Source organism: Ramularia collo-cygni (assembly GCF_900074925.1).
Source record: "Ramularia collo-cygni strain URUG2 genome assembly, contig: RCC_scaffold14, whole genome shotgun sequence".
Classification (NCBI taxonomy): domain Eukaryota; kingdom Fungi; phylum Ascomycota; class Dothideomycetes; order Mycosphaerellales; family Mycosphaerellaceae; genus Ramularia; species Ramularia collo-cygni.
The window spans coordinates 610,198-636,330 of NW_019716268.1; the positions used below are offsets into that span (position 1 = coordinate 610,198).

At 52.3% G+C, this 26,133-nt stretch overlaps 9 protein-coding genes; 7 read left to right on the forward strand and 2 right to left on the reverse strand.

Moving 5' to 3' along the window:
* Positions 1-1,300: 1,300 nt before the first annotated feature.
* Positions 1,301-3,238, forward strand: RCC_08546 (probable tripeptidyl-peptidase 1 precursor; the record flags this gene model as incomplete). XM_023773796.1 has 3 exons in its annotated part: positions 1,301-1,440; positions 1,492-2,455; positions 2,543-3,238. The coding sequence occupies 3 exons, from the start codon at positions 1,301-1,303 to the stop codon at positions 3,236-3,238; spliced, it is 1,800 nt and encodes a 599-aa protein (XP_023629564.1).
* A 713-nt stretch (positions 3,239-3,951) lies between these two features.
* RCC_08547 (probable Indole-3-acetaldehyde dehydrogenase) lies at positions 3,952-5,502 on the forward strand (the record flags this gene model as incomplete). XM_023773797.1 has 2 exons in its annotated part: positions 3,952-4,452; positions 4,564-5,502. The coding sequence occupies 2 exons, from the start codon at positions 3,952-3,954 to the stop codon at positions 5,500-5,502; spliced, it is 1,440 nt and encodes a 479-aa protein (XP_023629565.1).
* Positions 5,503-6,140: 638 nt separating this feature from the next.
* On the reverse strand, positions 6,141-7,748 carry RCC_08548 (probable t-complex protein 1, delta subunit; the record flags this gene model as incomplete). Its single annotated transcript, XM_023773798.1, has 1 exon — positions 6,141-7,748. One exon carries the CDS (start codon positions 7,746-7,748, stop codon positions 6,141-6,143), a length of 1,608 nt encoding a protein of 535 aa, XP_023629566.1.
* A 414-nt stretch (positions 7,749-8,162) lies between these two features.
* RCC_08549 (proteasome regulatory particle subunit Rpt1) lies at positions 8,163-9,540 on the forward strand (the record flags this gene model as incomplete). XM_023773799.1 has 2 exons in its annotated part: positions 8,163-8,257; positions 8,316-9,540. The coding sequence occupies 2 exons, from the start codon at positions 8,163-8,165 to the stop codon at positions 9,538-9,540; spliced, it is 1,320 nt and encodes a 439-aa protein (XP_023629567.1).
* Positions 9,541-10,845: 1,305 nt separating this feature from the next.
* Positions 10,846-13,809, forward strand: RCC_08550 (related to membrane coat complex Retromer, subunit VPS5/SNX1, Sorting nexins, and related PX domain-containing proteins; the record flags this gene model as incomplete). The annotated part of the gene is made up of 1 exon (XM_023773800.1): positions 10,846-13,809. One exon carries the CDS (start codon positions 10,846-10,848, stop codon positions 13,807-13,809), a length of 2,964 nt encoding a protein of 987 aa, XP_023629568.1.
* Positions 13,810-14,866: 1,057 nt separating this feature from the next.
* RCC_08551 (uncharacterized protein) lies at positions 14,867-16,399 on the forward strand (the record flags this gene model as incomplete). Its single annotated transcript, XM_023773801.1, has 1 exon — positions 14,867-16,399. One exon carries the CDS (start codon positions 14,867-14,869, stop codon positions 16,397-16,399), a length of 1,533 nt encoding a protein of 510 aa, XP_023629569.1.
* Positions 16,400-17,700: 1,301 nt separating this feature from the next.
* RCC_08552 (uncharacterized protein) lies at positions 17,701-19,977 on the reverse strand (the record flags this gene model as incomplete). Its single annotated transcript, XM_023773802.1, has 1 exon — positions 17,701-19,977. The coding sequence occupies one exon, from the start codon at positions 19,975-19,977 to the stop codon at positions 17,701-17,703; it is 2,277 nt and encodes a 758-aa protein (XP_023629570.1).
* Positions 19,978-21,369: 1,392 nt separating this feature from the next.
* Positions 21,370-23,733, forward strand: RCC_08553 (related to phospholipase C; the record flags this gene model as incomplete). XM_023773803.1 has 5 exons in its annotated part: positions 21,370-21,578; positions 21,637-21,939; positions 22,030-22,663; positions 22,720-23,117; positions 23,556-23,733. The coding sequence occupies 5 exons, from the start codon at positions 21,370-21,372 to the stop codon at positions 23,731-23,733; spliced, it is 1,722 nt and encodes a 573-aa protein (XP_023629571.1).
* A 1,840-nt stretch (positions 23,734-25,573) lies between these two features.
* On the forward strand, positions 25,574-25,943 carry RCC_08554 (uncharacterized protein; the record flags this gene model as incomplete). XM_023773804.1 has 2 exons in its annotated part: positions 25,574-25,774; positions 25,845-25,943. 2 exons carry the CDS (start codon positions 25,574-25,576, stop codon positions 25,941-25,943), a joined length of 300 nt encoding a protein of 99 aa, XP_023629572.1.
* Positions 25,944-26,133: the final 190 nt, after the last annotated feature.

Sequence of the window (26,133 nt, forward strand, 5' to 3'; positions counted from 1 at the left end):
GAGACCGCCGCTGGTAATCGAAGGAATTACATACATCTCAACGTCTTTCTCGAAATGCTACTCGAATCAGACCAACTTGACCTTCCCTTTCAATTCGGCGGCGGAGACTTAATTCAGACTCTGGCTGCACCACATCCGCCCGAACGAACTTCCGATGACCGTTTCTGTAGGCATGGACGCCCTCACATCCTCGATGGATAATCTCACCTCGTGGCTAGACGTCATTGCCATTCCCATTGAACTCTCATGATCCTCACAGAGATGTAATGATTGTAATCATTGGGGGATTTATGGAGCTCCAGGACGAGAAGCACGATTCAACGCACAGGCGAAGCAAAGATGGGCGCAATGTCCTGTCAAAATGTCAATAGAGGGAACCTGAAGTGAGCTTCACGTTACCCAGGGTTTACTTGTCGCTGGTACTGGCTGCGATGGCATGGATTGTGCAACATTTCGATTGCCACCTGGGATCCGTGAGTCGTTTGACTCTTTGCAGACGTCACGGCTGCCATCTTTCAAGCCAACAGCGAAATGGCATAGCCAAGTCTCCAGCAAGACTAGTCTCCGTGTCTCACGGCATTCGCTTCTCTCGCATTGCGCTACCGTCTCTACGAAGCTTTGATAAGGATGCTGCTAACCGAATCCGGAAGGAGCGCAAGAGCTTCGCAGGTGATCGCGTGAGCTTGCATAGCTTGTCTACCTGTCAAGCGTGATAGACGAGTGCTTCTCAACTGGCGCATATCCAGTAGCCGTCTTAGCCCTGCGTTGAGCGCTACCTCCGGAAGTACACCATGACCATTCGTGAGGTCTCGACTTACCATCTGTGGCGCCAATACGGACCATCTTGCCGCTTCAAGAAGGGATCGACAGCTACCATACTCTCCAACCGAGGCCGTGCACCTCTCACTTTCACGGACTCTTGAGCCACCGCAAACCACCCACCTTGTTGTTGCAGCCCGTCGTAGCATATGCCAGGTACCGCGCAAAAGACAGCTGAGTAGCTCGTCACAGTGGCGCAAGCCCTTGAACTCGTCCCATTCTTTCTGCCCGTTCAGGAAGGAGAAGAGCCGGCACATTGGCGGCGTGTAGATGTGGAAGATGTATAAGACGTGGAAGAATCCCGATGACATGGACCGTCATATCATAGTTCTTCCTAGCGAAGATGTTGGTAACCTCCCTTCTGGCTGCCTTCTTGGCATCATGCGCAGCTTCTCCTCTTGCAATTCCCCATGTCGTTCATGAAAGCAGAAGCTCTGCACCACATGGGTGGGCAAAGAGAGAGGAACTCGGTCGGAACACCATGCTGCCGATGCGAATTGCACTCGCACAGAGCAATCTCGACAATGGAGAGGAATGGCTGATGGACGTTTCACACCCTACGTCTGACAAATACGGCAAACACTGGACAGCTGAAGATGTAGCTACTGCATTTGCGCCAAGGTAATATCATCGAGATGTTATCATCCTTTTGTGAGAGCTAACATCCATCAGCACCTCAACCATCGAGGCTGTCAAGGAATGGCTTTCCGCGAACGGCATTATGAAGGAACGCATCGATCAATCACAAAGTCTCGGATGGTTAAACTTTGATGCTACCGTTGACGAGGCGGAACATCTGCTCAAGACAAAGTACCACGTTTATGAACATGAAGAGACTGGCCAGCGACACGTAGCTTGTGAAGATTACAGCATCCCAGCTGCCTTGAAGCACAAGGTCGATTTCATCACCCCTACGCTCCACTTTGACCTCAAGGTCAAGCCGAGAGACGCCAAGACGGAGAAGCGCGCAGTCAACAACCACATCAACCCGGGCAGTCCCAGCAGCGGAAACATTCCCAAATTCATTCCCATCGCCAAAAGCAACATCATCAAAGAGCTCGGCGACTGCGACAAGCAAATCACACCGAATTGCTTGCGAGTACTGTACAAGTTCCCTCCTGGACTTACAAGGAACCCGAAGAACAGCTATGGTATTGTGGAGTACACTCCTCAAGCCTACGTCCCCTCCGATTTGGATCTCTTCTTCCGCAACTTCAGCACCAGACAAGTGGGAGATCGTCCCATCTTGGACTCGATCGATGGTGGTGTTGTTCAGCAAGACATGATGGGATTCAACTACAACGGCGAGAGCAATCTGGATCTCGAATACGCCATGACACTCATCTACCCGCAGAAGACGACGTTGTATCAGGTTGGGGATACTGTCGAAGGAGCTAGCTTCAACGACTTTCTTGATGCCATTGATGGCGCGTATTGTACTACTGATGGTGGCGATGATCCCGAGCAGGACGCCACATACCCGGACCCACTTCCTGGAGGATACCAAGGACCTAAGAATTGTGGAGGATTTGCTGCTACAAAAGTCATCTCGACTTCGTATGGGTACAACGAACACGATTTGACACCGGCTTATGAGCGTCGTCAGTGTAACGAATACATGAAGCTCGGCATGATGGTCAGTCTCGAAGCCTCTACATATCCCTTCCTCAACATCTTGGGACATTTTCAAGACACATGCTTACCTTGCACATTCTTTTTCTAGGGCATCTCAATCCTCTATTCATCCGGAGATTACGGCGTGTCCGGAAACGGCGGCCAATGTATCGCGGGCGCAGGCGAAGATGCTCCCTATCAAGACCAATCTCTCGGGGGAAGATTCAACCCGGCCTTCCCATCGACCTGTCCCTACGTGACATCAGTAGGCGCCACACAAGTCAAACCGGGCACCAACATCCTCATCACGCCCACGCAACCCGAACAAGCCTGCGAAACAGTCATCTACTCCGGTGGAGGCTTCTCCAATGTCTTCCCCATGCCATCCTACCAGTCCAAAGCCGTGAAGTCCTACTTTGCAAACCACGCGCCTCCTTACACCGCGGCGCAGTATAACAATTCTCAAACCACGCGGGGTTACCCGGATATCTCGGCCAATGGAGCGAATTACGTCGTGGCGGTGGATGGGAAATGGTCGCTGGTCTACGGTACTTCGGCTTCGGCTCCGACTTTGGGCGCGATTATTACGTTGATCAACGAGGCGCGCTTCAACATTGGGAAAGGGAGCGTGGGATTCTTGAACCCCGTGGCGTATGCTCATCCGGAGGTATTTAGGGATGTTACGCAAGGGGGAAACCAGGGTTGCAATACTCCTGGATTCCAGGCTGTGAGTGGATGGGATCCGGTTACGGGGTTGGGGACGCCGGATTTTTTGCGCATGTTGCCGCTTTGGTTGGTTTTGTGAGGGTTGAACGGGGAGGGAGGGAGCGAGGAGAGGATGTTAGATGATGATTGATGATGATTGATGGTGCTGCTCACCTGGTGTGTGCGGTACTGAATGWATGGTATGATGTGTGGATATTATGATGGTTTCAAGAATTGTATGGACACGTCGGTTTGTGATGCCGATGCGGATCTCATGCTCTGACGAAGGTGACGATGCGATGGTAGAATGGAGGAGTTCTCATTCTTTTACTCCTTTCTCCTAACCCTGGAAGCATCTCTTCCCTGTTGCTGATCTCACAAGGTACCTACCTTATGTCCGTCTTACAATTCTGCTTTTCATCTCCTCACACCTACCTTATTCCAGACGCCGGGCAGGATGCGCTTGCTCTCCGAGCTCCTGATGAGCCAAGCCCTGTATGAGTGCAGCACCATGGCTAGGTAACTACGCTGGCCGTCGACATTGCTTGCTACGGCCGTAACAAAGGTCGTGCTTGCTTATTATTGCCGGCGAGGCAACAACCATCAATGTACAATCAGCGGAATGCCCCCAATCGAGCCTTATAACCGACTTGGAGGACAACCATGGCGTTTTTTATAGCCGAGAGATGATGCAATGATGCGATCGATGCATGGTGGGGCAAAAAGATGGATGTTTATTAATGCCCCTCCTCTTCCCCTCCAGGTCAGATCTACCATTTTCCAACCACAACTCTTATCAAACTTACCATCATCATGTCTTCCCCCAAACTCCTTCAAGGCACCTTTTCACACATCATCAATGGCAAATCCTACGACACCAAGGGCGCCAAAACCCTCGACGTCATCAACCCAGCAACCGAACAGCCCATCGCCCAAGTCCCCATTGCCACACGCGAAGTGCTAGATGAAGCAGTCAAGCACTCCCAAGCTGCCTTTGAAAAATGGTCCAAGACGACGTGGGCAGAGCGTGCCGAGAAGGTCAAGGCCATTGGCGAGGAATACAAGACCTTGATTCCCGATCTTGCGGAATTGATGGTTCTCGAGCAAGGCAAAGCAACGGCTTTCGCGCAGGGTGAAGTGGCGCTGGYGAATGAATGGTTTGAACGTATGCCGGATATGGAAATCCAGGAAAAGGTTGTGTGGGAGAACGAGGAGAGTCGCGCAATTGAGCAATATGTTCCTCTGGGTGTCACGGCGGGAATTGTGCCTTGGAATTTCCCCGTGCTCCTCATGGTGTGGAAGATCATTCCAGCGGTAAGATATCCAGTGAAGAAGACAAGGCATGCAGGGCAGTCTAGCCCGGGGGCTTGTCTCTGTCACACATTGAGAATGTCTGCTAATCTCTTCTATTCTTCCCCTATATAGATCCTCACCGGCAACAGCATCATCATCAAGCCCTCCCCCTTCACTCCCCTCTGCGACGTCCGCGTCGTCGAACTCTTCAACAAACACCTCCCTCCAGGCGTCGTGCAAATCGTGCTTGGAAACGACAACCTGGGACCCTGGATCACCGAACACCCCGACATTCGCAAAATCTCCTTTACCGGCAGCACCGCCACCGGCCGTCTAGTCGCCAAATCCTGCAGTGCAACTCTCAAGCGCTTCACTCTCGAACTCGGCGGCAACGATGCCATGATTGTCCTCCCGGACATTGATGTAGAGAAAGTCGCGCCTACCATCCTCCTCTCCGCCTTTTTCAACTCAGGCCAAGTCTGCCACGCCAGCAAACGTCTCTATGTTCACGAGGACATCTTTGACAAACTTTCCCAAGCCCTGGTTTCCGCCGCCAAATCCGCTGGCGTGGGACCCGGTTCGGATGAGGGAGTCATGTATGGACCTTTGAACAACAGACAAGTCTACGAGAAAGTCAGCGAATTCTTCGCGGACTCACAAAAGAATGGACATGATTTCTTGACGGGCGGTAAGATTCCCGAGGGCGAGAAGGGATTCTTCGCGCCCTTGACACTGGTCAACAACCCCCCTGAAGACAGCCGTCTGGTACAAGAAGAGCCCTTTGGACCGATTGTACCATTGTTGAAATGGAAGGATGACGCCGAGGTGTTGAAGCGAGTGAATGATTCGTCATGGGGATTAGGAGCGACGATTTTCGGCAAGGATTTGGAGCGGGTGGAGAAACTGGCCAGGCAGGTGGAGGCGGGTGTCGTGTGGACTAACACGATGATGCAGCAGCATCCTGAGGTGCCTTTTGGAGGGTTCAAGGGAAGTGGCATTGGGTGTGAGAATGGTTTGGCGGGTCTCAAGGGGTGGTGTCAGGTGCGAAGCATCTACTTGGCCAAGGCGTAGGTTTGTTGAGTATAGTGTAGATTGCATGTTGGAGGGTTTGATGGGGAGGGAGGCAGAGCATATGTGCGGATCCCTCAATTTTGACAGCTTCTTGCACATACCTTATGTAGACAGCTTTGTTAAACAGAGAGACGACAGATCCTGTCTCTTCACATAATCCTTCCTACTATCTCCTCCTCACTCACTTGCTCACTTACTCATTCACTCACTCACTCACTCACTCACTCTCGATGCACATATAACAGCAGAATGATAGAAAGAGTTCAAAATTTATTAGAAAGAAAGGAAGAAAAATAGAAAATAAAGTCCAGAACATACAAGCCATAAGATATTCAGCCTGTAGAAAGAAAGGCAGAGCAGTGGAATGAAGGATATACCTATCAATGATGTTTTCATTTTTTCATTTCCGTTTCATACAGTACGTACGGTCTTTGACTTCACAACTCTCCCACTCTCTCCCTCTCTCTCGATCTCTCGATCTCTCGATGTCTCTCTCTTTTGGTTTCGAGCATGGGAGGAAACGTGACGCTCAATCTCTATCAGACCACAACCTAGAGTTTCTTCCTCCAGACCATCTCATCGTCCAAGGACCTCATTCCTCTCCATCATACATGTCATGACCTGCCTTGACATTCCAATCATCTCGACAGAGCAATATCATCAATCCGCAAAATCATCTTGACCGTCTCACTCGCCAACTCCATGGCACTCGTACTCACCAACAAGGGCTGCATGACTCCCTCTCCACCCTCGCCCATGACACCCACACCACCCCTCTTGATGCTGACTCCCACATTCCTCTCGCCACCCACGTGTCTCGCGCGCAACTCGGTCACGACTTTGATGCTGTTCAACCCCGCATTCTCCGCGAGGGTCACGGGCACAATCTCCAGCGCATCGGCAAAGGCTTTGAAACAGATGCTATCCGGGTAGCTGGCTGTGAGGGCATCTTGGGAGAGTTGCGTGGAGACAGCCATTTCTGGGGCTCCACCACCGGGGAGGAGGGCACGCTTCTTGACGAGACAGCGGATGACGCACATGGCGTCGTGGAGGGAACGTTCTGCTTCGTCGAGGATGAGGGTGTTTGCTCCTCGGGCGACAATGGAGACGGTCTTGGGGGCGTTGGGATTGGGGTGCTTGACACCCGAGACTCGGGTGTAGCGGGATCCGAGAGATGAGACTTCCTCGACGAGATCGGCGGAACCCAGCTTGTCTTCGGAAAAGGAGTCGATGTCGGCGATGGGTTTGCAGCCGGTGGATTTGCAGATGAATTCCACCTCGTCACGCTCGATATCCTTGACACAGAGAATCCCGAGTTTGTAGAGAAAGTGGAGGGAGAGATCGTTGACGGCATCGCGGAGGATGCTCTTTTGGATGAGGAGGACGTTGCATTTTGCCTTTTTGATCTTCTTGACCATGTTGAGGAGGTAGGTGCGCTCTTCCTTGAGGATCTTGTCCATTTGACGGTAGTCGTTGACGACGATTTGGTTCTCCATGTCGGGTTTGGGTGGGGAGAGTTGGAATTGGATGAGGGCGATCTTGGCCTTTTCTATTCTGGTGGGACCGCCGGCGCTCTTGCTGCACTGCTGGCTGAGGACCAAACCCTCGAGCATTTCGGAATCGTCAATGACGCCTCCCGCCTTCTTCAAGATGCGAATGTTGCGAAGATCAACGTTTTGGGCGTTTGTGGGGTTGATCGTGCGCAGGACGGCATCAACAGCCATGGGCGCCAGTTTTGGTTCTTGAGCGACGATTTTGGAGGAGAGGGAGGTGGATGCGGCCTTGAGGAGAGTGGCGCGGTCGGTGAGGTTGATGGGGACGGAAATTTCCTCGAGGATTCCCACCGCTCGGGCAGCAGCACGTTGAAAACTCTCGCTGATGATGGTTGGGTGCAGGCCCTTGGCGAGGAGTCTCTCAGCAGCGCCCAGCAGACTGCCGGCAATGACGACGACTGAAGTGGTGCCATCTCCCGCCTCGATATCCTGTGCGTTGGCCAAATCGACGAGCATCTTAGCCGCGGGATGCATGACCGACATGTCCTTCAGCATGGTGTTTCCGTCGTTGGTGATGATGGTCTCGCCCTTTGCCGTCTGAATCATCTTGTCCATGCCCCGAGGTCCCAGCGACGTTCGAATGGCATCCGCGACGGCGCGAGCAGCGGAAATGTTGCCTTCCCGGACAGCAGCTGGCTTGGCCTTGTCCTTGAAGGTCGCATTGCCCGCGTTGGTGGCCGCGTCCGAAGCCATGTTGGGAGATGGATGTCCTTGCTCTTTCAATCTATGCAATCCAGATGATGTGTTCTTGTTCTATTCGGCAGCGGTGGAGGTGGAAGTGTTGCGATGGAGATTGTATTGGTGAGGTGGTGTGGTCTTTTGCGATCATGTCCCCTCTACAGCTGTCGTCCGTCCCCAAGAAATTCTGAAGCGAGCGGCGTTTGTCACACGCGACTCCCGAGCTCGCCGACGTAGCTCCCTCACTCACATGCACTTCATCATCGCCATCACATAGTTACATCAACACCACCATCACCACCACCTCCCACGACCACCTCACCGCTGTGAAATATCCCATCAACCGCGACCACATCACTGCGACTCCGCTCGATACATTGCCACCTCCACCAACACCACCACCTCAACCCACCCCACGCGTCATCCGCCATGCCTTCGGCGACGGGCTCGAGCTGGGAAAAGTACCAGAAGAAGTTTGCCGACGACGAGGTCGAGGAGAAGAAGATTACTCCGCTCACAGACGAGTAGGTGCATGGACAAGAAGATGGTGATGAATGCTGCATACTAATGAGATGAATCTAGAGACATCCAAGTCCTCAAGACATACAATTCCGCCCCCTATGCCGTGGCATTAAAAGAGCTGGAGAAGAAGATCAAGGACAAGCAGACTTCGGTTAATGAAAAGATTGGCGTCAAGGAATCCGACACAGGTCTCGCCCCACCACATCTCTGGGACATCGCCGCCGACCGACAACGCATGAGCGAGGAACAACCTCTCCAGGTCGCCCGATGCACCAAGATCATCCCCGATGAAAAGGATCATGAAAAGAGCAAATATGTCATCAACGTCAAGCAGATTGCCAAATTCGTCGTCAATCTTGGGGAGCGCGTATCTCCCACCGATATCGAGGAGGGCATGCGCGTGGGTGTCGACCGCAACAAGTATCAGATCATGCTGCCACTACCTCCCAAAATCGACMCAAGTGTGACAATGATGACAGTCGAGGACAAGCCCGATGTCACCTATGGAGATGTAGGAGGCTGCAAGGAACAAATTGAGAAGCTCCGTGAGGTCGTGGAGATGCCTCTACTCTCTCCCGAACGCTTCGTCAACCTCGGAATCGACCCGCCCAAGGGCGCTCTTCTGTATGGACCTCCCGGTACAGGAAAGACACTCTGCGCGCGAGCAGTCGCCAACCGAACAGACGCCACCTTTATTCGTGTCATTGGCTCAGAGCTGGTCCAGAAATACGTCGGAGAGGGAGCTCGGATGGTTCGAGAACTCTTCGAGATGGCCCGCACCAAAAAGGCATGCATCATTTTCTTCGATGAGATTGATGCGGTCGGAGGTGCTCGATTCGATGATGGCGCAGGAGGCGACAATGAAGTCCAACGTACCATGCTTGAACTCATCACTCAGCTGGATGGTTTCGACAGTCGTGGAAACATCAAAGTCATGTTCGCAACCAACCGACCTTCCACCCTGGATCCCGCATTGATGAGGCCGGGTCGTATCGACAGAAAGATTGAATTCTCCCTGCCAGATATGGAGGGTCGAGCCAACATTTTGAGAATCCATGCCAAGAGCATGTCCGTGGAGAGGGACATTCGATGGGAGTTGATCTCCCGATTGTGTCCCAACTCCACCGGAGCCGAGTTGCGATCGGTGGCGACCGAGGCGGGCATGTTTGCCATTCGAGCGAGGAGAAAGGTGGCCAGTGAAAAGGACTTTTTGAGTGCGGTGGAGAAGGTCATCCGAGGAGGCATGAAGTTCAATAGTACCGCGGCCTATGCGCAGTACAATTAGATGGGCGTGGACATGTCTCGTCTGGCAAGAACCGAGACGTGGACAAGTTTGATATCATGGAGCGATGGCGTTGTGTGCGGTTTTATTTCCGCCTGCCTGCCTGCTAGAATGGCGGCAGAGGAGCTTTGTACCAGTATGGCATGGAGGGAAGTGCAGGTATATGATGTGTATGTCCACTTCATCACCAACCAAGAAATCACCTACCAGTATTGAGGAAGGGGCAGTTATTACATTTCACCATCCAGAACTCGCTTTTATCAAGACCTGTGTACTCTGGAAGCATTATGAAAGCATTGCGGAAGCATTGTGGAAGTATTCTGGAGGAGAAAGATATGGAAACGGGATTGAAGGGATCTACAGTATCAGGCAACGATTGATTGATATTGGAGCTGCACTGAACTGTCTTATTAAAGGGCATATATACGGCACTATACAGCGTGGGAGAGAGGGGAGTAGAAGAGAGTACGGATTTCGTCTTGGGTGTGAGATATTTGATGTTTTGTTTTGCTAAATCGATGCTATTCTAAGGTAACCGAAAGTATAGAATACCTAGAATAGAAATGTAATGTACTACCTAGGTAGGGTGTAGGTGGTGTCTCAGAATTCGCGAGGGAAGTGATGAAAGGGACGGGAGCTTGCAGACAGGACGACAGGGCTGAAAGAAGCTTTTTTCCATTTCTGGACCTGTAACTATATTAAATCGCCGGGCGGGTCGGCGTCAATCAATTCATTAGTCAATCCATCCATCAATCATAATGAAAATTTGAATTGAATGCCATTAATTTTTTTCGTCCAAGACTGTACGTAAATGGCAAAACAAGACAAGACGCATCACGGCATCTCTACTAGTAGGGCTACGTAGCGAGGCTGTAAGGAGTACGCACGCAACAAGAATGTCCACGCGTCTTTGCTTGGAGCGCGGGCCGGCGAGTGGCAGCTTGGAAGGGAAAGGAAGGCTGAGCGGCAGAGTTTTGGCTTGATGATCCACGGCGCGGATCCACTCTGATGATCCTTGTGATGTTCATTCGGAGCTTGGAGGGGCGGGGAGATTGTCGCGGGCCTCGTCATCATTTGAGAAATCCATCCATCATTTACCCATGCATGTGGCTCCCGTCTTTAAGACTCATCCATTTCAGCTGTCAGTGAATAGGTGACTTTGATGAGGGGGAGTGGCATGTGATATTTTGGTGGAATTAATGGCGATTTGATTGGACAGAGGTCATCATTCATCGACACATACACCTTCCCTTCCCATTCCATCCCATTCCTGCCTCCTACCCATCCCACCCCATCCCATCTCCACCAATGTCACGCGCCAATGGCTCCCCCGTGGCCATTTCCGTCACATCGCCCACGCTCGAAAGGCAGACGTTTGTTGACGCATCCGAAAGTTGGGCAGAAATGGACAAGGAAGCCAATCCAGAAGTGCAACGACGGAAGCTCTCACGATCCCACGCCAGCACCCTCACCACCGAATCCGCCATTTCTACCTCCCTCCCGCCCGAGGGATCCATCTTGACGGGCAAGCAGGAGCACTACCTCAAACGTGAACTCATCGCCACGCAAACCGCATGGGAAGTCAGCGAACTCTCCTCTCCCACCGCCCTACAACGATTCGGCGCGCCCTTCCGCTCCGATGCGGGCGAGGTGCCGCCGGAAGACTCGGAGCTGCCGTTGTTGAGGTACATCTTCGTCCATCATGTGAGGAATTTCCCCTTTCTCAACCAGGCGCGGGAAAAGGAGTTTTGGCAGGACAAATTGCAGGCCTTTTTGGAGAGCTTCGCCAACAAACACATCTCCACCGCCGTCGACCGCCTGGAGCAGACCAAGAGGGCCAAGTTGGCCATGAAGGTGACCAAATTGGTGGAATTGATGATGGTCTCGGGCATCCCTACCGCGTCCGGATATGAGGAGAGAATTCGCTTTTCCGAAATGGAGGTGGTGGATCGGGGCGCGAATGAGGATGGTTTGACCGTCAATGTACCAGAGGGACATGAAATCAATGGATGGGATGTCAACGTCGCCGGAGTCCGCCTGGTCAGCGTCAAGAGGCATGTCCGAACACACAAACACGCCGAGTTCCTCCTACGAGTGAAGCGCAAGGATGGAGACGTCATTCACATTGCGAGACGCTTTGGCGATTTCGTTCGCATGCATAAGAAGCTACGCCTGGAATTGCCTGGCAAGGTTCTGGCTCCCTTGCCGAACAAGAACAAGTCGCAATCTATCTACAGCTCACGAGATGATGAGGATTCCGATAGTGTCTCTTCCTTATCCACCATCGATCCGCCTACTCCAACCACGGATACCCCACCACCGGTAGAAAGTGGTGGAATCCGTGGTTACCTATCTTCATGGACGGGTGGTGGAAGCAGTAAACACACCCGGAATCCCTCTCGTTCATCAGGCATCGYATCATCAGGCTCCCCTCGAGCTTCCATCGACTCTCCTGGCTTGCTTCCAAAGGGATCGAGTGCTGCATCCACAAGAGAGTCCTCCTCCAAAACAATCCTCCACCGAGAAGATCAAAGAGTGTCATTGCGAGCATTCCTGAGAAACTTTCTCCAAACCGAAGCCATTGCCAATTCGAGAGCCATGTACGACTTCCTGACGGAACAGCCAACCATGTTGACCGATGAGGAAATGGTCGACATTGCAAAACGAAAGTCCATGGATGAGAAGCGTCTGGATGAGCAACGCCGATTCTTCGAGGTGGCGAGGAAGCGCGCACAAGAATTGGATGTACATATGGAAAAATTCAGAAGAGGCGTCGTGGAGAGGAACGGGTTGAGGAACCTCTTTGCTGAAATCAAGCAAAAGTCCACCATTGCAGATCTCGACCCGGAATACAAAAAGTTTGCAGAGTGGCTGAGGATAGAGGTCGCCGCGACATTGTACCACCTCTTCCTGGCCGAAGACAACTCCCCGGATCTCTTCGCTCAAGCCAAGCGGATCCACGGTCTGGTCCCGTATACCGCCCTCAAACAAGTCATTCGATTCACCAACCCTGCAGCAGTCATGGCAAGCGTGCTGGATATCTTCATGGCGCAACCCTTGGGTGCGAAATCTCTCCTCCAGCGAATCTTTGGCCTTGCACTGGGAGATGGTATTCGTGCTATTCAAAAATCGATCGACACTCTCACCACCAAGACTGATGAACCCACCCTTACAGAAAAGATCCGCAACTACTGCGAATCGGATGAAGAAGTCAAAGCCAGCGTCCGCGAAGGAGCACAAACCGAACAAATCGACTTATTGGTCAAGGTCCTGCAAAGTGAGGATGTCCACCCAGAACTCTCCACCGAACAAATCGGCCGCATCTTCAACGCATATGTAGCGTGGAATAACGCGGTGGAAAACGTCGACGAAGAAATGCGGCAAGGAGCCGAACTCTTCGCCCGATTGAAGCAGTTGTTGAAACTCCACACTCGACTGCGAGATAAGAAGAAGATGCTCGAAATGATTGAAGAAGCCAACACCTTGAGACTATTCCGCGACCTCTTCTCCATCTTCTACGAACCTCTTGTCCGCGTCTACAAATCCGCCAACGTGTACAACAGCGYGACGGATTTTGCACGTTTTGCCGATGATGCCATTGCAACGATTGAAAAGGCTCAACGGCAAGACGTTTCGGCCGACCCGAATCAAACGGTGCAAAGTTTCATCGATTTGTGCGAGCGGCATGAAGAAGATTTGTACAAATTCATCCATGAAGTGCACTTGCACGACAATGGCCTCTTTGACAAGTTGATGAACTGGATCGAGGGGATTTTGGAATTCCTTCGACATGGACCCAAGGGCGGGAAATTGGACATGAATGCCCTCTTCCAAGGCGCGTTGGAAATGGGGATTGTGGACCGAGCCAAAGTTTTGCAGGAGATCAACAGTCTGATTAAATGGCAGACGGCGAGGAAGCGATGGCATTCGGATAAGACGAGGCAGAAGATGGCGAGTGGTGGGGACGCGAGTGGTGGTCGATCACAAGGAGTGGGTGGCTTAGCTTCCACGTTCAAACCGCAGGATTTCGGATTGAACCCCCAGGATCTGCAGGATTTGGATATGGGAGATGAGGATGAGGAGAGCAGTGATGATGCCAGTGAGGAGGAGGATGATGATATGGATGATCCGATTGGGGCGGAGCGGAGGAGGAGGCAGAGGAGGCAGGATCTGTTGAAACGGACGGCTGGGGAGCCTGTTAAGCCTGAAATCACGGAGTTGCATGCTATGATGCCGGGGTTCTTGGCCATGTTGCGCATGACGTTGGCTTGATTGTTGAGGAGAGTGGTTGGAGACTTGGTTGTGTGTGGTGAGGACGGTGTAGAGGGAAATGAAGTGAGGATGGGAATTGAGTTGTAGATATTGTTTTATCATCATTGTCGAATACTCTGATGATGATGGCGATGCCGGCGACGACGACGACGGTATGGAAGTCCAAGTCGAAATTCTTCCTTGAAAGACTCCTTTTGGACGAGTAGTCTATTGATCTTAATATCCATCAGGGATTYCTACGGTATAAAAGAACCGAATCAATTGAGCAAGGAAGGGCATGAACCTTTCAAGTCCTTGGATTATTGACAAGGTAGCCCTTTTTGAAGTGAGTGAGTAAAGTGAGTGAGTAAAGTGAGTGTATGGAGGTAGATGGAGATGGCCTTTAATGATAGCGAGAGTGGGAATAGGTAGAGATAGGAATAGAAATGGGAATTCGGGTAGGAGCGACAGGTCAGAAAGTCTACTATATGGGATGATATAAAGGAGGATAGTTGGCGTGAGATTGCGAGAGTACTTTACTCGATGGATGGAATGTCTAGATTCGTATCTATGAATGAATGAATGAATGAGTGAGTGAATGAATGAGGCTTGAGGCAAGCAAATGTCTCTCTCTCGCTTGGCTTGGAATCGAACCTGGGCGTCGATCCGCGCTTCTTTACGAAGAAATGGAGGCTCRTCATCTCACTCACCRTCGACTACTGTATCACCTTCTATATCTACCTACCGTATACATGGCGACTTGTGTGGATGTGAAGGAAGGAAGAGGTGTAGTCTGTTCAGAGGTTGCACCTGCCCGGCACGGTCCGGTCAAACAACGTCAGTCACTGCGCTGAACTCTCCGACATTGAACGTAGGTGACCTTTGACGCCTTTCCGCCTCATCCGGCTGACGAATGCTTTTGTTTTTCCAGATCCATCAACACAATCATATGATATGACATGCCCTTGCTGGACGTGTAATATCCATCAGTCATTCCCAATATCTGGATCTGGTCTTGTCCTTCCTCGAGAATAATCCTGAAAATTGAAAATCTTTGATGACATACATTCACGACAACATGGCATTGAATTCGGCGCCACATCCTGGAGGCTGGAGCACCAAACTAGTTTCCAAAATCGGAAATACCTTTCGATCGGAAAAGGCATACACGCAGGAAAGCATAGACAAGAAGAAGAACAAAAAGTCCAAATTGAAGAAGAAGAAGAATCCCCAACAATTTCAACCGCCAGCCCCAGAAGTCAACGAATTGGGCGAGCAGGAATATGCCGTCTTTGCGGAAAATCGAAGGCCCGCGCGACCCAAAGTGCAAGATAATGGAGAAATGATGCACAGTCTCGCGCGAAGCGGATCCTTTGACTCTCTGGTGGAGGAGGAGAAACAGGATCCTTTTTCCACAACCACAAACCGTAARAGAAGAGGCTACATCGTCTCCTCCTCAGTCCACCAAGAGCGAATCGCAAGCCTCCCTTCTTCCGTCTGGAAACGCATCGCCCTCTTCCTCACGCCCCTTGAAGTCTGCAATCTCGCCCTCGCATCGAAAACTCTCCACGACAAACTCGGTCCCCGTCCCTTCGACATCCTCAACCTAGCCCCGAACAAGCACCACAAAATCGCCTTCCTCCACCAATTCGACCCCCTCCTCCCCAACCACCTCCTCTGTTTCCCCTGCGCCCAATACCACCTCCGCCTCTCCCCCGGAAACGAAGTGTTAAAAAAAGACTACGTCTCCAACCCCCTCTTCACCTGCCCCAAAGTCAAAACCTCCACTCTCCCTCGCACCCGCCTCACCCACGCCCGCGAACTCCCCTACGCCTTCATCCAACTCACCCTCCGCGCCGCCTCCCTGGGACCCCAATACGGCATAACCCCGGAAACACTCGCGCGCAAATGGAAATGCAAAGATTCCTCCTGGCAACACACAACCCGCTACCTCATCCACGACTCCCGCCTGCTTCTCCGCGTGGTATCCCAACGTTTCGCGCCCCCGGCATCCTCCCTCTCCGTAACCTCCGAACGCCACATCCTCTACGACCGCGAAGAATACATCCCCTTCTTCTCCGTCTGCGCACACTGGCGTGATGGGGACCTCATGAAAATCTGTAAATGTATGCTAGGGCATATCCCTTCCCCGCCAGATCCCTATCACAAACAACTCCAGCGCGGTTTCCATGTGAGTCGCGCGGCTGCGAATCCCGATTTCATTGTTCGAGGTTGTGATTCCTGCCGTCCTGCGCGCCGCTGCCCGGAATGTCCGAGCGAGTATTTAGTTGAAGTCCGATTGGTGGAGGATCCCGGGGATAAAATCACGAGGTTTAAACATGCGATTGTTGTGACTCGATGGACGGATTTAGGGGATGGGAGAAATCCATATACGAGTCCTGAATGGGTGGCTATTAATGGTGGGAGTACTACTACCACCTCTGAAGGAGGAAGGGAGGGGGAAGGGTTTGACAGTTTTAGTCAAGTTGGACGGAGAGCTGTCGGGGGCATTTTCGAAAGTCGCGTCAGTGGGAGTACGCCTGGACAGAGATTATTGTCGTTGAATCCGGGGAATAAGAAGATGGGAGAGGATGGGACGGGGTGGTATTGAGTGGAATTCAATTCTTGGGGTTGGTCTTTGATAGGCAAGGACATTTGTAATGGTTTGGTTTCAGGGTTGGGTCTGTTATGTAGCGAGAGGTTTCTTTATCCTGGTGGAGGATTAATCATGTATAGTAGTAGAGTATATTGTATGTTTTACACCATGAGATGAGGATGATTAAATATTATATCTTCCAGCCGATTCGAGATGTCTTGAGCTCGTTGTTCAATATACATAGATGTATTAGCAAGCCAGCACCATCCCATCCTTCTCTCAACCTGTGAATGAACATATAGTCACCCCGGGAAAAATCCTCTGGCATGAGATCTCCTTCCCTTCGAGCCGGCGAAATAGCAGAGGAATACAGGCACAAGAGCCGTAGCATTTCTAGAGCACCGTGTCGATGATTGCTGAGGTTCTTCTCATTTCCAAACTTCTAGACCTCACTCAACTCGCATTTGAATGACTGTCAACAAACTTGGTCGCAAATCTACAAGACAGACAGATAGAGCGTGCCTCTGATCGCAAAACTAGATTTCACAACGTAACCCGACCTACTTTGAGAACAGTCAAGTTTGAATCGCAGGATTTCTTCCATTTGATTGACCTGTGCTAGAGTAGAACAGGATAATCCTGCCACATCGACAACCTCATGGCGATTGGCCACGATTTTGGATGTGACAACTTAAGAAATTCTTCAAAGTAAGTAAACAACGCCCGAGAGGCCTCTCCAGCCCAAATTGGAAGGTTCAGAAAATGAATCCCAGGTTGATGATGCCCTTTGCATCTCAAAACTGCTTGATCACATGATTGATCATCTTCAACACCGGTCCTCCAATGCTTTGGGTCAGAGGTCTGTCGTCGACACCAGGTGGTGCCTTGCCTTTCCCCTTCGATTGTGACCTGGGGTTTGCTTTCGAAGGTCCGCCTTCCGCTGACTGTGACCTGCGCCTTTGATCCGATTGACCGCTTCCCTAGCGCGGTCCACGCTCGACCGTCTCGCGGCGCACGTACCGATATCCGGAGCTGCTACTGCTGCTGCTCCTGGATGACGAGACACTACGTCCATCTTCAACCGCCATGCTGTCATCTCTTCTCTCCTCGGTTCTGTACGGTCCGAAGCCGTCATCCCTCTGCCTCCCCGCCATCCGTCGTGATCTCTCCCGAGATGGACTCTCACTCTTGGCGCGTGCAAGAGGAATGTTGTTGACCGGGATCATCTGCGGTCTCGATGGTCGAACTGTGCGGTCCCGACCAGTCTCAATGGCTGCACCACCGTCTGTCTGTTCGGCAGCGACTGACTCCCGCTGCTAGCGGTAATCGTACCCTTCATAAGGCAGACGGCTTCGAGCACGGCCCCTACGCTCGTACTCCGCAATGAGATCTCCTCCCGTCTCTCCACTTCCGAGATCTCTCCTCATCCTACCCAGTTTCCTGAACTGATCCGAGCCCGCCTCGCTTCCGGGTGGCGTGGGAGAGAACTCGACTTGTTGAGCAAAGCGAACTCGAGAGGAAAGGTCGCTCGTGGGCGGCTTGCTTTCCTTGCCTCGGACAGTAACTTCCGACTCTTCCCGAGGCTTGACCTGATCCTGTGCGGGCTTGCTGCGCCGACCAAAGGTCTCCTGCACTTCGTAGTAGGGCTTCTCGCGACCAGATCTCGACGATGCTCTTGTGTGTTGAACAGTTCGCTTGACATAGGTGTATTCACCTTCGGGATCTTGAGGTTGGCTTGTCCTCGCTTTGGAGGCTTGCGGCTGTGGCTGAGGTGAAGGCATMTGCGCGGAAACAATGCTTTCCTCGGCAGGATATGGGAGAGTGCTCGCCGCTACACGCTCCACAACTTGATGTCTCGCACCATGGGAAGAGCTCGCCATAACACGCTCTTGTGTGACTTCCTCTGGAACGACCGGCTGGCGCTGAAGAACCAGTCTCTTAGTACGTAAAGTCGTTGGAGGCTGCTCGTTGCGTGGTGCGGCAGTCTTTGTTGAGTGGGCTGCCCCTGTTTGCGCAGGAGGGCCATCAAGCCAATACTCTCGGTCAGTCCACCTATCACTGGACGAGCTGGCGGCTTCTTTGAAGCGCGCATCTGCAGCAGGCTCCTTCAACTTCTGATCGAGCTTCTCCATCTCGACGCGGAGCATCTCATCCCTGTCCTTCAGGAGTTGGTCCCTGTCAAGCTGTACCCTGATCTTAGCCCATTGAGTCTCACGCCGGTCGGACACTTCATCTCTGTCAGTTGATGCTCGCTCTCGGCGATATGCAGAGATGTCATATACCGGCCCTCCTGGCGCATCAGAACTGTCTGAGGAAGAGTCAGCCCGGAACCGGTGCGGGCGCGGTCCCTTGTCTTCTACGCGAGGGTGACCGTCAAGCGAAGCAAGCGAAGCAAGCGAAGCTTGCAGTATACGGTCCCTCTCAATCTTCCTAGCTTCTGACCGCTCCTGACGAGATGCGGTCGCAAGCTCTGGTTGGCGCGGACGCTCAGGACTCTTGATCCATGGCCTGTCAACGACATCCTTCTCCAGGGCAATTCTCCTCTCCATCGGAACACGGGCAGCTGGTTTGGGCACGGGCGGAGCTGTCTCCTTCTCTACTACCCTGCCGTGAGCGTAGACGTCTCCGTGAGCCTCCATCATACGTTCGATCCGGCGATAGCGTTCGACCTCGTCTCTGGCAAGTCGACGAATCTCTACTTCTGCTCGCTGAGGATTGTACGCTTCAATCTTAATGGAGGTCCGATTGTCGTGCCTCGACCTAGATCCTCGGGCCTCGATCACTTCTTGAACACCGTCCACCCTCTTCGGGCTTGTTGGAGAGGCCGCTCGAGTCGGCATCGGACCTGCAGATTTGGGCGAATCCAATCTGGATGCTGAAGTCTGTCCCATTGTTGCGGCTTTGCTGGACATTGTCGTATTTGTCTTTTCGCCTGACGTCACGGTCCTCGTCCGTGGCGTAGATCTTGGCGGTGATGGTGGAATCGTCATTTGGGCTGGGCGATATACAACATCGGAAGCCTTCTGCTGAGGTGCGTGAGCGCGACCTCGGATGCGTCGATAGATCATGTCACCTTCCCGTTCGGAGGCAGACTCGATATCCATGTAATCGCTTTGCTGCATGTAGCGCTCAGTGGCCCTCGCTCGCAACACGTCCGCGGAAGAATAGTCGCGGGTAGACATCAAACTTCTGACTCCGAGCTTCACCTCGCCGCTCTCTTGAATTTCCGTCACCTCTGCGGTGGCAATCTTGGATCCCTCGACGGAGGAGATGCGACATCTGCGGCAGATTCCGGGCGGGGGAGGAACTCCATCAATTGGGATGGGATGCTCACGGTGGTAACGTGCACTGCGCGGCCGCACACAAACGCGACAGATGTGGTAGACCGCCAATGGCGGGATGGGGTCCGCTGGCAGTGGATTGGTCGCAGTCGCAGTCTTGTACGTGTAAGTCCTGTACGTTCGCGCGTTGGCATCATCTGCTGTGGGAGCGGGTGGTAGATTCTGTGAGGCTGGTCGCGCTTGTCGCTGGCGGGGCTGCATGGGCAGACAGACTTCACTGTCGTCACACAGCGCGGCGGACGTCGAAGCCATTCTGCCGGTTGACTTTGTCAGGTAGAACTCAGGCAGRGGCGGCGGGGGGATTGGCCGGTAGGTTGTTCTCGCTGAGCCTGCCATATTGAATGAATGTTGGCATTCGAATATGGCGGATTGATGTTGTGCTGTTGAGGATGTGACGAGAAAGCAGTAGGTGAAGAGACAAGCCAAGCTTCGAGGTGGAGTGAGAAGTGAAGTTGCAGCTCGAATTACAAGAAACCGCGACTGAAGGCGGCAGGAAAAATCCAATTCAGAGGACACAACGAAATGCAAACCGTAGGTGACGGCGCAGGAGGGAGGGAGGTATTATCACGGCATGTCTCTTTCGTGATCGATGAATGGACACGATGCCAAACAACATGCTTTCAAACGATGGAACATTGACAAAGGAACTGTAGATACTTCCCAACTCACCTCCTTAGGAACTGCACTTGGTGCGCATCATATCATGCTCCTCCAAGGTACATCTTCATTGCCCATCGATTCCGCGCAAGGGAGACCATCTGGAGCTATGACTGCCACAATAGCTTCCTGTCCGATGCTCTCCTCTGCTGCATGTCCTGTATACCACAACTGCAGAATCCACTGCAGAACAGTGCGCCTCTGCCTTCCCCAATACATCACTCCCCAATGCAGTATGTACAACCTTCCGGCCCAACCCAGACCTCGTGCTTTCTCTTTGCCTCAACATCCAAACGCGCTCCCGGTCCAAACGTCTCTTTGGTAGGATTCTCGTCGTCGGGATAGGATATTGTCAGCTCGCCCCGCAGGATGAGATGAGTCGTCAATCCCGAATGCTTGTGTGGTGGGTAATGGGCATTGCTGCATTCGTCAGCTCAACCCGCTGTTGAGACCCCTTCGTTTGGTGAGGCTCACGGCCCATCTGTCCATGTAAAGACATGACTGTTGAATCCCCACGAGCGTACTTCGCGCTCTGCTTCTGCAGGAGATTTCATGTTGTTGGTTCAGCAGGACATGAAGACGAGAAAGAAAGGTTTCGGCAGGATATGATGTCAGCATCTTCTTGGCGGGAAGGAGCAACGAGTCAACGACAACACCCGACCTGCAAGCTTGCCCTGTGCAGCAGACCACCAGGAATTAGCCGATGAGACTAAGTTCATTTGATAGGCGGTGTGAGGTACATGTGCGAACACCTACTGTCATCTTTATCACCAACCTGTGTCATTCACGCATCTGACCTGCTGTGCTATATCATATACTCCGGACGCTGACGCTACGCCCCATCCTTCGTGCTCGGCTGGGCTGAGCTGAGCTTCGAACAACATTGACTGCCTACTTTGTAACCTGACACGCAAGCAAACGCAGTTTCGAACCGGATCAAAGGTGAATGCCGACAAGCCAGTTCGAATGAATCCTCACAAGCCAGCCATGGCCGAGCAGACGACTCACGGACTCTCGCCCACCATCATCAAGCACGCCAAGCTCATATTCGATGAACACAAAAGCAACGATGGCAGCTTTGATGAGTTTTTGACACATCTTGCCAAACCCGAGAGCTCCGCTTCTCTGCCTATTGCAAATGATACAACTCATCCACTCAGTTCCTACTTCATCTCCAGCTCGCACAACACGTATCTGTGCGTTGGCAACCAGTCTCGATGCCCTATCCGCATGACTGACCTGACCAAAATGTAGTTCCGGGAACSAGCTTTGGGGCAAGTCAAGTGGAGATGCGTACAAGGATGTGCTCAAACGAGGATGTAGATGTATCGAAATCGACCTCTGGGACGGTGACTCGCCCTCCAGCTCCGAAGCCGAGGATGGTATGAGTTCGGAAGACGGTGAAGTCGGAAAATTGGCTGGCAGGCTCAAAAGTAAGCTGGGCCGCTTGCGTTCACGTTCCAATCCGGACAAGGACAAGACTGGACACGCAGATCCACCGGCAAAGGAAGATCAACAAGCGCCCATGCCATGGCGGAACACTTCTGGTMGCTCCGAGTAAGTCAATCGTGATGTCCGTCTGTCGCTGTAGCTTAGCAGCATACTCTCATAACCCGAGAGACGCTGACTGGTATTGATCATCTCCAGACCCGCCGTATACCACGGCTATACCGCCACGAGTGAATTGCCATTCCGAAAGGTGTGCGAGGTCGTTCGTGATTATGCATTCAAGAACACCGACCTCCCGCTCATCGTCTCACTGGAAGTTCATTGCGGCACTTCCCAGCAAGAAATAGTGGTCGAGCTCATGAACGACTATTGGGGAAGTCTTCTCCAGCGTCTTCCAGACGACTTTTCTGACCAAACGCCATTGCCACCGTTGGAAGAAATGAGGAAGAAGATATTAGTCAAGGTCAAGTACTCTCCTCCCGGCAAGACCAAAGATGCAAAGGGTGACAACACCGCACCGAGATCCTCCGAGGATCAAGAATCACCTGGAGAAGATGATGCTGTCAAAAAGGGCAAGATCCTGCAAAGCTTGAGTTCAATGGGCGTGTTCACTCGTGCTTTTCACTTTGACAACTTCAGCCAGCCAGAGGCAAAGATTCCAACTCACGTGTTTTCACTGTCAGAGACAAAGCTGCTCGACGTCTGCGAAGAGTCACCAGAGAGCATATTCGCACACAATCTCAGACATTTCATGAGAGCGTATCCGAAAGGTACTCGATTAAGTTCGTCCAATCTTGACCCAGCGCCATTCTGGCGCTTTGGCATTCAGATGGTACGTCGCTTTGCAGTTGATCCAGTCTCCATCTCCATCATCTAACGTTTCAAAAGGTCGCCCTCAACTTCCAGAAGATCAATGCCGCCATGATGCTGAATACCGCTCAATTTGAGGGCACCGGAGGTTGGACGCTGAAGCCAGTTGGCTATCTTCCAACGCAAGGCAAGCTACCAAAGGCGAAGAGGGCCACCCTCAACCTGACCGTCAAACTTCTCGCCGCACAAGGATTGGGCTTGGATGACGACATACCCAACGTCTTCGTCAAGTGTGAGCTGCACGTTGAGAGCAAGGCAGAAATTGAGCAGCACCGAATTCCGAAAGATGGCCAGAACAAGGGCGGCGAGCGGAAACTACGCTCTGCTGTGCGCCATTCACGCGACCCAGATTTTGGCGGCGAAACACTGGACTTCAAAGGCGTGCAACACGTCTGTCCAGAACTGAGCTTTGTGAGGTATGTCCAATTCTCCTTCCTTGTCCTCGTCCTCGATCGTTTCGATCCATTCCCAAATGGTCGGAGATCAAATGCCGTGTAACCTCGTACTACATCTACGCATCTCCGCGCCTGGGTCCGGAAAATTCGGTCCCACCGGCGCCGTGTTTCCATTGTCGACTCGTAGCAGTATGCATGGCCATCTTGCGGTGAACCAGGGTTACTGCACTACACAGTGAAAGMGTTGAGGGTCAATCGGAATCCGATGTGATCGTGTTGCAAGTGCTTGCACCGTCAGTCGTCACACCGCGAGGCGCCGGATATGGGAGAAGTCGGATCACGCCTGTGCGAAAAATGACTGGTATACGCATGGCGGGCGCCCATCGTCAGACAGAGATCAATGACACCCCACTAGGGAGTATTCCACACAGGTCACATTCACTGACAGTTGCTTTGTAGAATCAAGGTCATGGATGATCAGTCATATCAAAAGGATCGCATGCTTGGCTGGGCATGCTGGAGACTCGACAGACTGCCACAAGGCCTATTGTTGGTCCACCTACGAGGCGACGATTCGAAGTTGACGGGCGGCAAACTACTACTGGAGGTTCGCGCAAGCACGATAATATCCAGCTGATTGGCACTGTGGTACTAGCATCGCGCAATCTGAGATTGAGCGGATGGAATATGACCTTGCATTTGGTGTGACATCCTGATGAGCTCCAAGTCACTCCCCATCACCAACATGCTACCACCAGTGGTAGTCATGACCCCTACCATCACATGTGTTACGATTCCGACTCCGACTCCGGCAACCGTGACCGTTGAGTCGTCTGTGACCGGATTCTGCATCCCCTGGAACGTCGATGCATCGGTCCCACGTGGGCCACTGCAGCAATACCCGCATTTCGGATCTCGAACGTAATGACGTTTCGGTCATTGAAATGGTACTGTAGACGCTGGGGCTACTGCCGTGTTCATAGTCGGTCGCCTCATCAGAACTTGCCCTAAACATTCATAGATCTGCGCAAGCCAACCTTGACCTTGCACGCCGTGAGTCAAGATCCTCGTCAATCGATGGCGGATGGCCCGGCCCCTCTGCTTTAAAAAGGTACGGCAGTACAGGTGCCGGCAGAGCGGCATCCTTCCTCTGTACATATTCGCATGTCTTTCGGTATCCCGTCAAAGTTTCCGAGCACGTCAGATAAGATTGATGGAACGAGAAGGAAGCACCTGATTGAAAACAGCTCACAATGTCAATCACATTTCATTCATAGCAATGTGCGATCGAACATGGTCTACCGATGTCTCGACTTGATTGCAGACCTTTTGGTCCCTGGATACACCCATTTCGGAAGCGTAGGCAGTAGGACAACCAGGAGTCGCAGGTTTGGAGGTGGGCAAGAAGTGACAGCTCGCAGAAAGACTGTAAAATCGCCGACCGGGATTCGTCATTCATTTCTGGGGACATGCATGTGCGCTTACAGGGGTCATACGCGGCACCGGGTTTTCAAAGCTCCACGCCAGAGTTTCTCCATCCATACACATCACAAAATTGTGTCAAATGCCGTGTTTCGCATCGCCTATCAAACCATCGACACTGAAGCTGCACACTACTTGGAGTCGTCGCGTACTTCTGGTTATGGAGACCGGCAGTTGCGCCAAAGTCGGTCATTGGCAGCCACCAAAAGACGGGTATGCGCTTTTGCTATTATCTAGTGCTGGACGGGATCCGGCATTGGATGCGTATTACCTTCCGACGGTGACCAGGACCAAAATCTCCCTGGGCTCGACCGACTTTTGATTCCCTGGCAATGCGCGACTGCAGGTGATGAGAGCAGGTTGGGAAAAGGGCTGCTTTTTTGGAGAAACGTATGTCTTTTGCATGCTTTCGTTCCCTTTCGAGGTACCTAGTTTGCGATTGAGTTTGATTGGAGCGCTGACAACATAACATGGGTTTCGACGCTTTTCCGCATAGAACACACACCATCCAGGATTGCGCTCGGATCGACCACAACGCCATGCTGAGTTTGTTGAAATCTGATATGTGCAAAGGCAGAGCGGCATGCTGCAGGAGGGACCTATCTCCGTCCTAGCGTAACAAGCTAAACAGCAGCCGGACCGGGATTACTCGCTGGCAGCTGCAGTGCAAATGTTGTGGATAGATGTACCGAAGGGCTAGCCCTGCTGGTGGAGTGACAGGGTGTGTGTACAACGACCGTCGTAACTCAATGGGATCATCGAATCAATGCCTCGTCAGATTGGAGCTTACCGGGTTATTCGTGGACAGGTTTGAAGAGGTATAAAGACTGGTCTGCTGTTCCTTCCAGATTACTCCATCATTCAACTCAATCTCATACCAGCATTCCTCAACTCGAGAAAGCCATCATCAAGCGACTGTCACTTTTAACATCAACCCGACGTCCACCTTCACCTTCACCTTTACCAAACCAACCAAACCCTCCAACTTCAGCATCATGTCCTACAGCGCCCAAAAGTACGAAGCCCTCCGAAGACTCGGCGTCCAACAACTTTCCACTCTCTACGAGCCATCTTACCACCACCATCACCATGGTCTACACCACACAGAGCGCCGCAACTCCTCACCTCGCAATTCATTCGATGTCGATGAGCCACGCTACCCATTCGCAATGAACTTGCCAATCCGAGACCGACCTGTAAGTCCTTTCATAAAAAACATTCACTCGCATCATTCATACATACGCTAACAAAGGCCCTCTCTTCCAGGTCCCCGGCCGCAAATGCCCCAACTGTCTCGCTCGTGGCCAGACCTACTGGGTGGCGTACGGAAAGCGATGCGCGCAGTGCGGAACCGAGATAAACTAAGCTGATTTACGACCACGATCACGATTTCTCCTTCTCCCGAAGTTTCAGGTGGTTGGTGGTTGCCTTCTACGATTGATTTACTTGGCGTCGTCGGTGTGATTGGGAAGGAAAGGTCAAGGGAGCCGGACGGAAAAGCGGGAATCTTCACATGCTTACGGAGGGGATATTTTTGGGTGGGAATGCCCGGGCA